Source organism: Ceratotherium simum, chromosome 7, assembly GCF_057802395.1.
Source record: "Ceratotherium simum simum isolate JZ-2026a chromosome 7, ASM5780239v1, whole genome shotgun sequence".
NCBI classification, from domain to species: Eukaryota; Metazoa; Chordata; class Mammalia; order Perissodactyla; family Rhinocerotidae; genus Ceratotherium; species Ceratotherium simum.
This window is the reverse complement of record NC_141906.1, coordinates 27908402-27921947: the sequence shown is the minus strand read 5'-3', so window position 1 is coordinate 27921947 and position 13546 is coordinate 27908402. Positions and strand designations below refer to the sequence as shown.

At 42.8% G+C, this 13546-nt stretch overlaps 1 protein-coding gene across 1 annotated transcript; it reads left to right on the top strand.

Moving 5' to 3' along the window:
* The first annotated feature begins 12050 nt into the window (after nucleotides 1-12050).
* On the top strand, nucleotides 12051-13004 carry LOC101404115 (olfactory receptor OR51C1-like). Its single transcript, XM_004433927.1, has one exon. It carries the CDS (start codon nucleotides 12051-12053, stop codon nucleotides 13002-13004), a length of 954 nt encoding a protein of 317 aa, XP_004433984.1.
* Nucleotides 13005-13546: the final 542 nt, after the last annotated feature.

The window sequence follows — 13546 nt, the reverse complement described above, 5'->3', positions numbered from 1 at the left end:
ATCAGGTGACATCTCACGTCCAAATGGTGCCACTGTACTCAGATTTGTTTCTGGGAACATAGTCCCAGAAAGGAAAGTTGAAATAGAATAAAAAAAAAATCAGAGGAAGAAGAGACCTGTATGTGAATCCACAGACACTCCGAAAATGACTCTTGTTCACATCACTGCAGACCCTATCTTGTTTCCTGCAGGCACAGAGTAAACCATTATTGAGGGGGTAGAAAAGAACATGAGTCTCATGACAGAGCAGTCATGGATTCAATGCTAACTTTGCTATTTACTAGCTAAGTGCCATCTCTCTGAGCTTCAATTTACTCATCTATTAAATAAGGGTATTAATATGTACACCACAGGGTTGCTTTGGTACATGTTCAATCATATACATACAGATCAATGAACATGACATATGCATAGCTACAACAGTCCTCTCCTTAGTAATTGGCTATAAGACCAAAGTGACCACTCATTCCAAATTCTCCTCACTCACTGCCAGTACTTCAGTGTTCTTTTCCTGGTGAGGTGACCCAAATCTTCATTCCTGAAGGATCACTGTCCTTAATGTTCCTGTGTTTAATGCACTGGCCATTGTTATTGGACAATGATAACTAGGAATGTCTCCAATGTATAGTTTGGTTTTAGGCATAGTCCTCCCTGCCTCCATTATGTGCCAGCAACCCAAATTCTCCTTGGTAATAGGGGTAAGTTGCTCCAGCCGGTATAGAAACTCCATCATCTGCCCATTTCTCAGTGGCTTGAGATGCCTCAAGGAGCCAGGGGATAGTTGCACATTCCAATTCATTAGAACCAAGTTGGCTTACTCTGGTGGAAGGGCTTCTCTCTTCTTTACTAGACCCTCTAAACAGAGCTGAGCCCTATGTGGGGGGATGGAAAGAAAATGTTCTGTTAATGAGTTACTACTTGGATGGTTACAGGGGTCACTTTCTCCTCCCCTCTTGATTATCTGAAGAGTACATGTATACTAGATATGAAAAAAAATGCCACCAATATTAGTGTTGCTGATTTTAAGCATGTACCAGATTTATGGGGCAACCTTCCTATCTCATAGGGTGACGTTTCCAAACTGGTGCCATACCTGAGTCTTCAGCAGGGCATCTCATAATTTCTTGGCCAACTTTTCCTGGCTGATGACGTACAATATAAGACCAGTGCATTCCAGAGGGAAATCGCATTATCAGAACTCTTTGATTGTAAAATCAGTTCCTTGGTTGCAAGTGATGTTGTTGGGATCCCCTATGTGTAATTTTAAACATGGTGGTGCTGGCAGAAGCAATGTAGGAAGGAAAACAAATCTGTCTCTGGAATATTACCTATTTTGTGAGGACAAATTGCTGTTGGTTCAGTGTAACTAATGTGCCACTGGAAGACTGTCCCGACTTTCTTAGAAATAGTGAAAAATCAGGCTCAGACTTGCGCTTTATGTACAAAAGTGTCCGTAGCAGCAGGGATAGAGGCTCTGCCTGAGCATAGATTTCCCCTCACTAAGGCTTATCTGTTTACTGCTACTGATATGGACACTTGTATATAAGCCCATTGAACAAGCAACAGGGGACTGGGGCACAGACTGATCACCATCCACAGGATGGGTCATCTTATCCACCTGATTATTAAGTGCTTTCTCTGAGTGTATGTCCTCTGGTAGATATTCACATGGGACAAAAACATTTTCACACTCTAGACCTTTTCCTAGAAGTTCAATGCATGCTTCTACCCATAACTATTAGTTATTAATCTTTCAGTCTTGTTTATTTTCAGCCTCTCACCCGCAGGCTAATCTGTTAGACATAGTTAAGGTGGTATATACATAATATATATCAATTCTTCTTTCATCAAAGTGGACAACAGCTAGTTTCAAGTTCTGTCCATTGGGAAGATTTTCCTTCACACTTCTCTTTCAGGGTATAGGTATTGCACACTAATCTTGTGCACATCTCAGATTCTCTTGAATCCCTCTGATTCTCTTAGTCATCACCCTACCAGTGTGGGTCACCACTCCATACACATACTTTCAGATTTGCATGAAAAATCACACTGCAGGGTATGGGATCCAGGTGTCCGAGCAGCCATTATAGGCAAATGACATGACCAAAAATTGCAAGGAGTTAGTTCCCCTTGAGGGGAACATTGACTAATGAGAAATGGGAGATAGGAGAGAGTGGGACAAACAAACTCCCCTCCTTTCTCTCTTGTGGACTACTTCAAGTGAGATTACTGCTTGCAGTTCTACTGATGAGCAAGCCACTGGCTGAGGGATCTCCTGTGTCTTTTTGAAACTCATTATGAATCATTATCCAGTGTGAGAATGCATTGCATTGTGCTGCATTTTTTCTTGCCTCATTTGCCTTTCCGCCAACTCTGACTGCCTCACTTCTCTTTTTTCTTATTCTCACTGCCAACTGAATAAAGGTCACCAATTTAATCTTACCTCAGGCTCATCTAGAGGACCTGGTCAATCTTCCTCCAATATCTGCAATGCCTAAACCCAATTAGAAACCAGATCACAAGGGAGCCTGGGAAACCCAGCATTCAGGATTAACCTCTTGCCATGAAGAGGGAGAAGGAATGTATTTGAGAGCAAACAAGCAAATAACTGGCTTGGTGTTTTATGTATATCATCTCGTTTACAACTCTCCAGATAGTCTTAACATTTCAATTTTACAGAGTGGATACTGATGCATTTAGAGTCTAGGTACCTGGCACAGGGTACCTAGTTTAATAATAAGGCATTTAAGCTCTGTTTGATTGCATATATAATGATCTTAACTGTAATCCTGTCAAGTCTTTTATTTCTATACTTTTAAGATCAACCCATCCTGAAAGTCTTAACTCAAACATCATCCTCTTCATATGATGCCTTTTCTATTTCTCTCTTGTCTACTCAAGAGTAATGTACCAGTTTAGTTTTACACCTGCTTTATTCTCTTTTAGAGGCATAAGCTACTAGAGGAGAGGACTGGCCACTGATTAATCTCTAGGTGAAGCACAGTGAAGAAAGCAACCCCAATTTTGTGAGCCAACTCAAAGACGATTGGATAATGTAGATTTAGAATGAGCAGAATGGGAGAAGTCTCCCATGAGCACATAGAATTGGTTTTAGATTTCACCCTTCCACTTCCATTTATCATTTTCTCTCCCATCCCAGATTGGAGAGACAACCCGGCATTAGCCATGTTTCTTAGTTTTAAGGCAAAGAAAGCATCCCAGAATGAGGTGCTAAAAAAGTTAAAGAAAAGATTCAGAGATGTCAGTATTTCAACAAAATGGTTAAGAATCCGTTAAAAATTCTCTCTTTACTTTTAGAGCCTGAAACATGACAAGAACCTGCAAAATTACTAAAATATCAAAGAATGAAAAAAAGGGTGTGTGATAGTTATGGGGAGGCTTATATTGGGGTGCAGCCCATGGAGGACAGAGATGGTCTCCTGGTTGGAAGAACCACCTGGAAAACCTCAGGAACTGCTAATGGCCTTAAGCAGATACAACCTTGAAATGTCCTGTTCTCTAATCTGCAGGACACACTGGGATCTGGAGTAGAATAAATAGGAGTCAGGACATCCTACAGTGTAGCCCATCACCTCTACATTGTCCTCCTCTCCATGTTGGGGAGAAAGGAAGAGGGTATGGCTGAAGTTAGTGAGTTAAAAGCTTTGACCTTCTACAAAATTACTCATGATTTTTCTTCAAGACTCTCAAGGTCATGAAAACCAAGGAAAGACTGAGAAACTGTCACAGTCAAGAAGAGACTAAGGAGATGTGAGGACAACTGCAATATGGTACCCTGCATTGGATCCTGGAACAGAAAACAGATACTAGTGGAAAAACTAGTATCTGTTGAAATACATGGGGCTGGCGCATCGATGTAGTGGTTAAGTTCGAGTGCTCCACTTTGGCAGCAGGGGTTCACAGTTTTGGATCCCAAGCGCAGACCTCCACACCACTTATCAAGCTATCCTGTGGCAGGCGTCCCACATATAAAACAGAGGAAGATGGGCCTGGGTGTTAGCTCAGGGCCAATCTTCCTCATAAAAAAACAAAAACAAAACAAAAAAAACTGCTGAAATCCAATAAATGGACTTTAGTTAATAGTAAGGTACCAATACCAATTCCTCAGTTTTTACAAATATATCATTTTTAAGTACAATGTTAACATTAAGAAAACTGGGTGAAGGATATACAGAAACTCTATACACTATCTCTATAACTTTTCTGTAAATTTAAATTTATCCCCAAATAAAGTTGATTTAAAAAATCCAAAACTCTGACCATATATGAGTGGTGGAGGAAGTGTGACATGTGCATGGGCAATGTAGAGGAGTCCAGACTGATTACTGAAGCCTGTTCTCCATTTCCTACTGGAAAGGAAAGGGAGTATGTATGGAGCATATCTGATGTGCCAGGTTTTTTTCTGAGTGCCTTCATAGTCTAATACAATTCTGATAATGATCCTGTGAAATAACCATTATTCTCAGTTTGCAAGTGAAGCATAAAAGGCTCAAGGAGTTAAATTAATTTGCTCATTATCACACAGTTCGTAAGTGAGAGATTCAGGATAGATCACAGCTTTTCTACTACATCATACATGATGCATGAGCTCCAAGAGTATTACCAGAAGAGAGATATATTGCTTCATCATTATGGCTTTATTTTCAACCACCTTCATTCCCCAGGGACAGGCATAAAGTTAGAGAGAGAACTTCTTTTCTCCTCTCTAACACGCTCATCTCTTGGTTACACTGCCTGGTAACTCTTCAGCAGAATTTGGAAAGAGCTCATTCTCTTTAGAAAAGGATATTCCTCACAGCCTCTGTAGCCCCCAAAAGGATAGAATATATCCCAGTCCCTAACTATCCTCTTGGTCCTCACCAGCCTCCATCTGTCACCAGACAATTCACGGGGCTGGCTCTTTGGGAAGAGCAGATGCTCAAGTACAGACATGTTAGTATCCTTCTGGCGGCCCCGGTGAAAGTCACCAGATGTGCTACCTGATGCTTCCTTCCCAGTCCCAGAGATGCCTGGCCCAGCACTCAGGGGGCTCAAGAAGTTCAAATATGAAAATCTCTTGGATTTGCACCCATATCCCAGCAGACCTGTTATTTCCCTACACCCACCAGGAGGATTATAAAGTATGGTCTTTGTTGACACAGCAAAAAATGCTTTTCACAAACAGAGGGACGGATGAGAGGAGACACAAGCTTTGGAGCCATGGTGAGTGCTGGGACTAGGGTGTCAAAGCTGCGGCCTGGGGTGAGGACACTGAGCACCGAGGCCGGACGCCACCAGCCCACATCAGTGTTCTGCCTCTGGGCACTCTGAACGGTCTATGGTTAGGGCAGGCAGCTACCCTCCAGGTCTTTCCATAACATGAGAGGTGAGACTTACCTCAAGGCCTTTGCTGATCCTCCCTCTTATAACATAATGGGCATGGGTGGGCATCTGTAATGAGATCTTATCACACCAATGCCCTTTTTGAGCTAGATAGTTCCTTGCTGAGAAACATGCTCTGCTCATAATAAAAGAAAACACTGCTCTTTCTCAATCCTCAACCAACTGATCAAACCTGGACAAAAAGTATAGATGATTCCCCAGGTTCACCTGCAGTGGCTGCTCTTAGCACAGGTTGAATCTAACAGGTTTCCTGCATCCTATTGTGGGACTTCTGATTAGGGGGGCAAAGATAGGCATAGAGGATAGACTCTGCCTCCATTTGGGGTCCAGCTCCAGCTCCGTGACCAAACCTCCCCTGAGACAGCATATTCTGACTAGTTTGAGCTGGCGTGGAGGGGTCACTTTCCATCTCATCCTAAGCTGACTCAAGTTGGGAAGGCTGTCAGCTAAGAAACAGCTGACCATGTTGACACTTATTAAGGGATGATGATTTCTTGATGAACTCATTTAACCTCACTACAACTCAGTGAGGGAGGCAGTCTTATTATCTCCATTTGGCAGGTGAGAACACTAGGATATTGAGGGGTTAAGAAATGGGCCAATGGTCAGATAGCTAATCTGTAAGGAAGCCAGGATTCACAGCCAGGCAGCCTGGGTCTAGAGCACATGCTTCTCCTCTGTGTTGCCAGCCCAGGATAAAATATCTGTAAGATGCCAACCTGTCCCAACATCTGAAATGCTCATATGAGGTGACACATGATTTTAATAGAACATATATGACTCGTGCTATTAAAGACATTCAAGGAAGCTAAAGAGAGTTCACGTTTGCAGATATCTCAGACCCGGCCCCACCCCCAGATTTATCTGTGTTAATCCTGAAGGAAGATCATGGAAGGCTGGGTTGCAACATATTCACAGGTGCCAGTGATTTACACAACCAGGCCTCTATATCAGGTTGATACTGTCTATCTACCTGCCTACCTGTCTATCATCTTAAATTAAATATCATTCAGTACTAGAGATATACCCAATCTATTCCAGACCTTGGCATCTCTTTGTAAATAACCAGGCTTTAGTCAAATCTAATCAAGGACTATAGTGGCCAACTTTTGAAATGAGGCAACAGTTACATAGTCAGATTTAAAGGGGATCTGCTGTTTAAAAATATTTAAAGAAATTAAGAAAAAAAAGGACTGATAGGATCAGATTTATTTAATCATGGTTTTTTCCTATATGGATCCCAAATCTGTAAACAAAATAAAACCTTTTGAGGAACTCCAATTGTAGCCTTTTACTCAGATTTCACTGTAATTTCATTGATAGCTTTCAGGATCTGGGTCCTGTATTAAAGCAGTAGCCTCTGAGCATCTCTTTGTGTCTAGTGTGGGGAGGGAGGACATGTGGAGGGGAGGACACCTCCCCACACATCCCCTGTTCATCCCCAGAACATAATAAAAGCTTCAAATTGCTAGAAGGCAGCAGGAGGTGGAGGAGTTCTGAGTTGTTTCTGGGGAGCTTGAGAGCCTGCAGACCGTTTGTGACTGCTCAGTTGCAGGTGCCCAGCCTAGGTGGGTTTACGCTAGGCTTACTTCTGGGCAGAGCAGTGTTAGAGCTAATCTTGGCTAAAGCACACCAGCATCAAGGGCTTGGGGAAAACTTGGGTCTCCAGCTCCTGATAGTCCTTGCTAGCCTAGGGCTGCAGTGCCGGGTCCTGTTTTTCTGTCACCTCCCTCTTGGCCCCAGGCCTGGGGCTCCTTCAGTCCCAGGATCAGGTGGCAAATCCAGAGGCTTACAGCCTTACATCCCCTTGAGTGCTGGAGACTGATGCCTGGTTGCCATGGAAATCTTCTTGTGGGAGAAGGGTCTCCAACCTTCTCTAAGCTGGGTCATTTCTTCTCAGCAGTTCATAGTTTGGCCATGAGGCATTTGGGGAAAGACTTCCCTAATTAGAGAAAGACACAATCTTTGCACGATTCATGGTCTTCTGGAACCTGGATGAGTAAGATAGTAGAGGGGCAGAGAGGATAGTTTAGTTGTTTCCCCACTTCCTTGAAAGAGACTGCTCTGCATTAATTCTTGCTCCCTCCCTCCCTCTCTTCTTCTTCCTCTCTCTCTCTGTCTCTCTCTCATTGTTTTTCTTTTCAATCTAGTCTTATCATGTTTCTCCTTTGCTGTCTCTAGCGATTACTTCTGTGAGGCGAAAGTTCTTCTTCCTAAGCCATGAGCCTATAATTACACTCATGCAGTATGCAACACAAGGACAGTTAATAAGCACACGGGCCCCATATAATCTTAGATCTTTTCTATGGGGAAGTTCAAGGATTGATGCAGATAAACAGTGAGGGAGGATGCAGGGGTGGTAAATGAGAAGATCCCATAAATCTGTAATCCTATTTCATCTTCATTGGGGATGAGAATTTGTAGCATTAATAATATTAATAATCATCATAGCTAGCAGACAGAAACAGCATAATGCAGTGTTTAAGAATCTGGGCTCTGGACTCAGGCTGCTTAGATTTAAACCCTAACTCATACACTTTCTTACTTCATGGTCTTAGGCAAGTTATCCAACTACTTGGAACCTCAGTTTTCCCATATGCAGAATGGGAATGAAAATTATACCCACCTCAGAAAGCAGTAAATAATCAATAAATATTAGCCATCATTATTATTGTTAAATGCTTATTATGTGCTAGGCACTGACCTAAGTGCTTTGCATGTATTCTCATTTAATCTTTACAATAATCTCAAGAGACAAATATTTTCAAAGATTTTAGAGATGAGAGTGCTGAGAAATGGACAGGTGCATAAGCTTTGGAGTGAAATGGACGGTGCTAGAAGCCAGTCTCTTCTGCTCACTCTGTCATTGACAGGTTTCCTCACCTCTCAGCCTCTATTTCCTAACCTACAGAAAGGGGATGATGCCACTCACAGGCTTTGGGAGGAGGGAGACTTCATGAGATAATGGATGTGAAATCCTAGGGTGTCTGTGCTTACTGTTACATTTTAATAAACGCCTACTATGTGCTAAACAGTTTATGGTCTTTCCCATGTTCACAACCACTCTTGTGAGGTCAGTAGTGTTGTCCTTTTTTTCCCATGTCAAGGGCACAACTTTTTGGTGAACTCCTTGTCACCCCCACAGCACTAGAACGGGGGGAGTAGGATGCAGCCTCCTTTGTATCAGACCCTGCTGCATTCTTAGGTCTTGGGTGGGTGGGCTGTGGAAGGTAACTTGGCCATTACATCCAGAGGATGAGCCACAATCTGCGTGGAAAATTTAGGCAAACTGGGAGTGATGGAAGCAGAGAGGCTGGATTGATCTGAGGACTACTCCCCTTAGCGGGTAACCAAACTCCTGTCTCAAACCTCTGCATCTGCTTTAGAGGGAGATAGAGTTGGAGGGAGGGGGACAGAGAAACTGGCCTTTAAATTATCTTGAGGGCAAAGGATCTAATTACCACAAAGTGCCATAAATGCTTTTTTTATATGATGCAATTAAGTGAATAGCCTTGTCTTTATGCCTGCTTGGATTTAAATCCTGGATCTACCTCCTAGCTTCATGACCTTGAGAAAGTTCTTTAGCCTCTCTGACCCCCAACTTCTTCATCAGAAAATGGAAGAATATCCCACAAGGATAGAGGATTAAGTAAGCAATATGCGTAGAGAGCATTTATAGGAGACAAATGTGTTAATTTCTGACTCTTACTGTTATTTTGTGATAAAATAAACTTAAGGCCCTGAAGAAGTGTCAGAAAGCTAGAGGCATGGCAAAAAGGGGGAAAATGGGGTCCAGCAAGGTGGATTGAACTCCAGCATAGTGATGTAGTGATCCCTCGGAACCGAAGAGAAAGGGGGTGTCTAAGTTGCCAAGTGGATATCAATTGCCAGAACTGAGAAGGCACTTCTGACCTTTCCTCAGGTGGGATTGTGGGTGTGTGGTTGTCGTTTCACTCTGTTGTGGACAGAAGCTTTGTACAAAATGATATGCCACTATGTGGCGTGATAGTCAGTGAAAAGATTGCTCATAGGTGGGCCCCAAGCTGCTATTTTGCTATATGGAGTAAGTTGTTTCCAGAGAAAAAGACTTTCCATTTGGGCCCCGGCCTATCAGATAATGTATGTCTTGCCTGACAGTTTGGGAAAAGTTTCACAAGCTGTCTGCTAGCACATGGCCTCGAGAATCAGTGCAGAGCTGAGATATCGGGATCATTCTCTTAACAGATGTTTGGCTTGTAGCAAGTTATTCAACCTGAGACTCAGCTCCTTATTGTGAAGATTTTAGATAACATCCTTACTCAGTGTCTGACACATGGTGAATAAATGTTAGCAACTATTCTTATCATCATTAATAATTGTCATCAGAAACCAATTGGTAGAATCGTGTTCATTCATATTGGAACAAATAAGAACATTCCTTTGGGGTATTCCTACCTTATGTGACTTTTCATTGCTATACGCCATTTCCTAGCATAGTGCTTGACACATAAAGCCAGTTTAGTGAGAGAGTACTTGTAAAACATAAATCGTCTATTCATGCCTTCAACAAATAGACAAAGTTGAACAAAGGAAGGATAGAAAAAGAGTACAGGAAGAGATAGAAAAGATAGTTATAGTAGGCAAAATTAATCTGTGGTATTAGAAGTCAGGATGGTGGTTATCACTGAGAGGATGGGGTGCCTGGAAGGGGTCACAGGGGTTTCTGTGGGTGTTGACAATGTTCTGTTTTTTGATTTGGGTGCTTTTTATATGGGTGTGTTCACTTTGAGGAAATTCATCAAGCTTTACTGTTACGATATGTAAGCTTTTCTATGTGTATATTTCAACCAAAAAGATATTTTAAGAATTATCAAATATGGTAAATTTGGTGAGTAGAAAGATGTCTTATAAGTAGTATTTATAATGATTAGGGGAGAAGTGATCGAGTAGGCTACAGATGTAGGTTGGACAAGGTCCTTCTCCTTCTGGACCCAGTGTAAAGCTCTTGCTTAGACCTGATCCTGTAGCATCAGGGACCAGTGAGGATCATTAAGCAAAATTATGATAGGAGACATCTTCCTAAAATTCAAATCTGGTCACTACATTTCCTCCCCCTGCACATACTCCTTTAAATGTCCGTACTTAAGTATTCTGATGATTCTAATGGAATTGTGGGTGATGAATCAGAATACAGAAAGACTGAAGAAAGTGGGATGGTTAGGAGGCTGTTATAATATCTAGGGAAATGATGGTGCTTTTGGCTAGATTAGTTTCACTGGGATCTGAAAAGAGAGGATAGTTCAAATATAGTTGACTTGAAGACTATGTTACAGAGTGAAAAGAGAGAGTTTTCTTTTTTTTTCTTGGAGATTTCTTGGATAACAGGAAAAGAAGGAAGGCCTGACAGATATCGGAGGGTGAGCTTTGGGGAAAAAGTAGGGGAATTACAATTTGTGGTTCTGCAGGACATCAATTTACAATGCAAATCGATGTGAAGATACTCAGTAGATAAATGGAGATGCAGTCCTGTTGCTGAGGAGAGAAGTTGGGGGGACTGTATAGCCTGCAAGTGCTATGTGAAGTTATGGGAATAGATGAGCTTACACACTACACTCTGGGCTCGTTGTTCAACATAATTAATCCCGGGGTTCGGACGCTCATGCTTCTGTGCCTGACTCTTCAGGTGGTGCTCTTCAAGACCTGTCATCCCCACCATTCTGCCCACAGTGAGGAGAACTTCAAAATACTTGGGGCTGTCATAACAGCTTTTATGGTAAGAGGGCTGAAAAAGAGATATTTAAGAGGAAAGTACCATCTAATTGAGTCCACATCCATAGAACTGTCTCAAAGGCAGAGTCAGAAGAAAACGTGCCAGCATTAAGCAGCCAATGAGGTGGGGTTGGGGAAGAAGGAGTTTAACAAAAGTGAATGCATCTGCGATCCCATCTTGTTCACCAGACTTAGCTTTGAAGAACTGTTGAATATTTCCTCTAAGCCAACCCATCTCCACAGGAGAGAAATTTATCACCATCGAACATGTTCAAAAGAACCTGTTTTGGGCCTCAAAGGCATTTCCAGAAAAGAAATACAGAAAATGTTGGTTTCATAACAGCACCAGAGGAAAAACCAACCAGTGTACTCAGAGGATGGTTTTGAAAATACATCATTTGTTTGAATGTGTCCTTTCTGGTGTATTTGTTAACAGATATGTCAGACTGTGGAAAACCTGCCTCCAAGAATAAATAGAAATGGAGTCTAAATTTCTTGTTCCTCAAACCACCCTAAATTTCAACAGAAAATTATTCTCCTTTCTTCATTATTTAGTCTGAGAAGACAGTCTGGAGGTAGGCTTTTAGGTATAGCTTAAGTAAAAAAGGAGTTTCTCACTTAGTTTCTGTGTGGCTAAAGAAATAGCCATAAGCAATAAGCAGAGAGCAACTTATACAATTTATTCAATACAACTTTATTCAAAGAGAAGAAGATTGAATTAGCCAGGAAATAGAGGGGAATGGGGTTCCTAGAGGAACGAGGTTTCTTTCATGGCCTAAGAAAGGGTTATGGGGCAGCTCTTCCTTCCCAGCCCACACTTAGTAGGGACTTCATAAGTGATGAGCACATGAACAAATGCCTCTTACTTCTAGGGTGGTCAACTCCATCCTGGAATCACTATGTTCTCCTGCAACAGCAGCACTTCTGGTCGTTCCATCTTCCTCCTCACTGGCTTTCCAGGCCTAGAAGCCTCTCATCATTGGGTTTCCATCCCCATCAACCTCATCTGTGTGGTTTCTCTCCTGGGTAACAGTATCATCCTCTTCCTGATCCTCACAGATCCAGCCTTACATGAACCCATGTACATCTTCCTGTCCATGTTGGTAGCCTCTGATCTTGGCCTCTGTGCCTCTACCTTCCCCACCATGGTGTGGTTCTTCTGGCTGGGTGCTCGGGAGCTGCTCTTTAATCTCTGTGCAGCACAGATGTTCTTCATCCATGCCTTCACCTACATGGAGTCTGGTGTGCTGCTGGCCATGGCCTTCGATCGCTTTGTTGCCATCTGGGACCCTTTGCACTACGCCACACTTCTCACCCACTCAGCCATGGCCAAAGTGGGGGCTGCCATCCTGGTCAGGGCTGTCCTGCTCAACCTCCCGGGACCCATCCTCCTGCAGCGTCTGCTCTTTCCCCAGGTCAGTGTGCTCTCTCACTGCTACTGCCTGCACTGTGACCTTGTGGGATTGGCCTGCTCAGACACCCAGATCAACAGCTTGATTGGCCTCGTGTCCATCCTCCTCTCACTGGGCCTTGACTCTTCCCTCATCATGCTCTCATATGCTCTGATCCTATGGACCGTGCTGGGCATCACATCACCTGGGGAACGACTCAAGGCACTCAACACGTGTATTTCACACCTCTGCATTGTTCTTATCTTTTATTTGCCCAAACTGGGGCTGTCTGTGTTGCACCGTGTAGAGAAGCACAGCTACTCTGCTCTGGCAGTGCTCATGGCCAACCTGCACTTTTTGGTCCCGCCCTTCATGAACCCCATTGTGTACTGCATCAAGTCTAAGCAGATCCGTCAGGGCCTACTAAAGCACTTCCAGCAGAAAAGAGTTGATGTCTCCTAGAACAGCAAAAGGACCCAGAGGCACATGACCCCTGTGGGTCAACCTGGGTCTTGGGGTGGGGGAGGATTAGTGGTGGAGAGCTAACTTTTGAGGTTTTTGAAGGATTCAGCTCTTACCGTTGAGCCCTTTGTGGGGCACTATCAGCTTTTATAATTATAGTCTTTGGGGACTGAGACCATTGGAAAACATATTGAACTAACACATTGATAATCCTCTCATTGCTCTGGTTAGAGCCAAACCATTTCAGCCTCATGTATACTGTAACATCTCCTTATCTAGGGGACTTAACCGCACTAACTGAAAGGATGTGTGTGCATATCTATTTGTGCAGGTGCCTCTCTCCTTTTCCCCACCAAACTTCTTCTTTTCCATTTCATTTCCAAGCCTAAGGAAGAACTATATTCCTATTGTATATAAGTAAGACTATGTATAAGTAAGCTATATTCACCTTAACACTGGCCCTCTTCTCCCAGATTTAACATTAACTAGCTCATGTACTAAGAAGTAGAAAAGGGAGTGAGTGATGAGAAACACACAGGACA

Excerpts from the sequence above, each read along its gene's own strand:
- LOC101404115 (XM_004433927.1), top strand. The coding sequence starts at position 12,051 with ATGTTCTCCTGCAACAGCAGCACTTCTGGTCGTTCCATCTTCCTCCTC.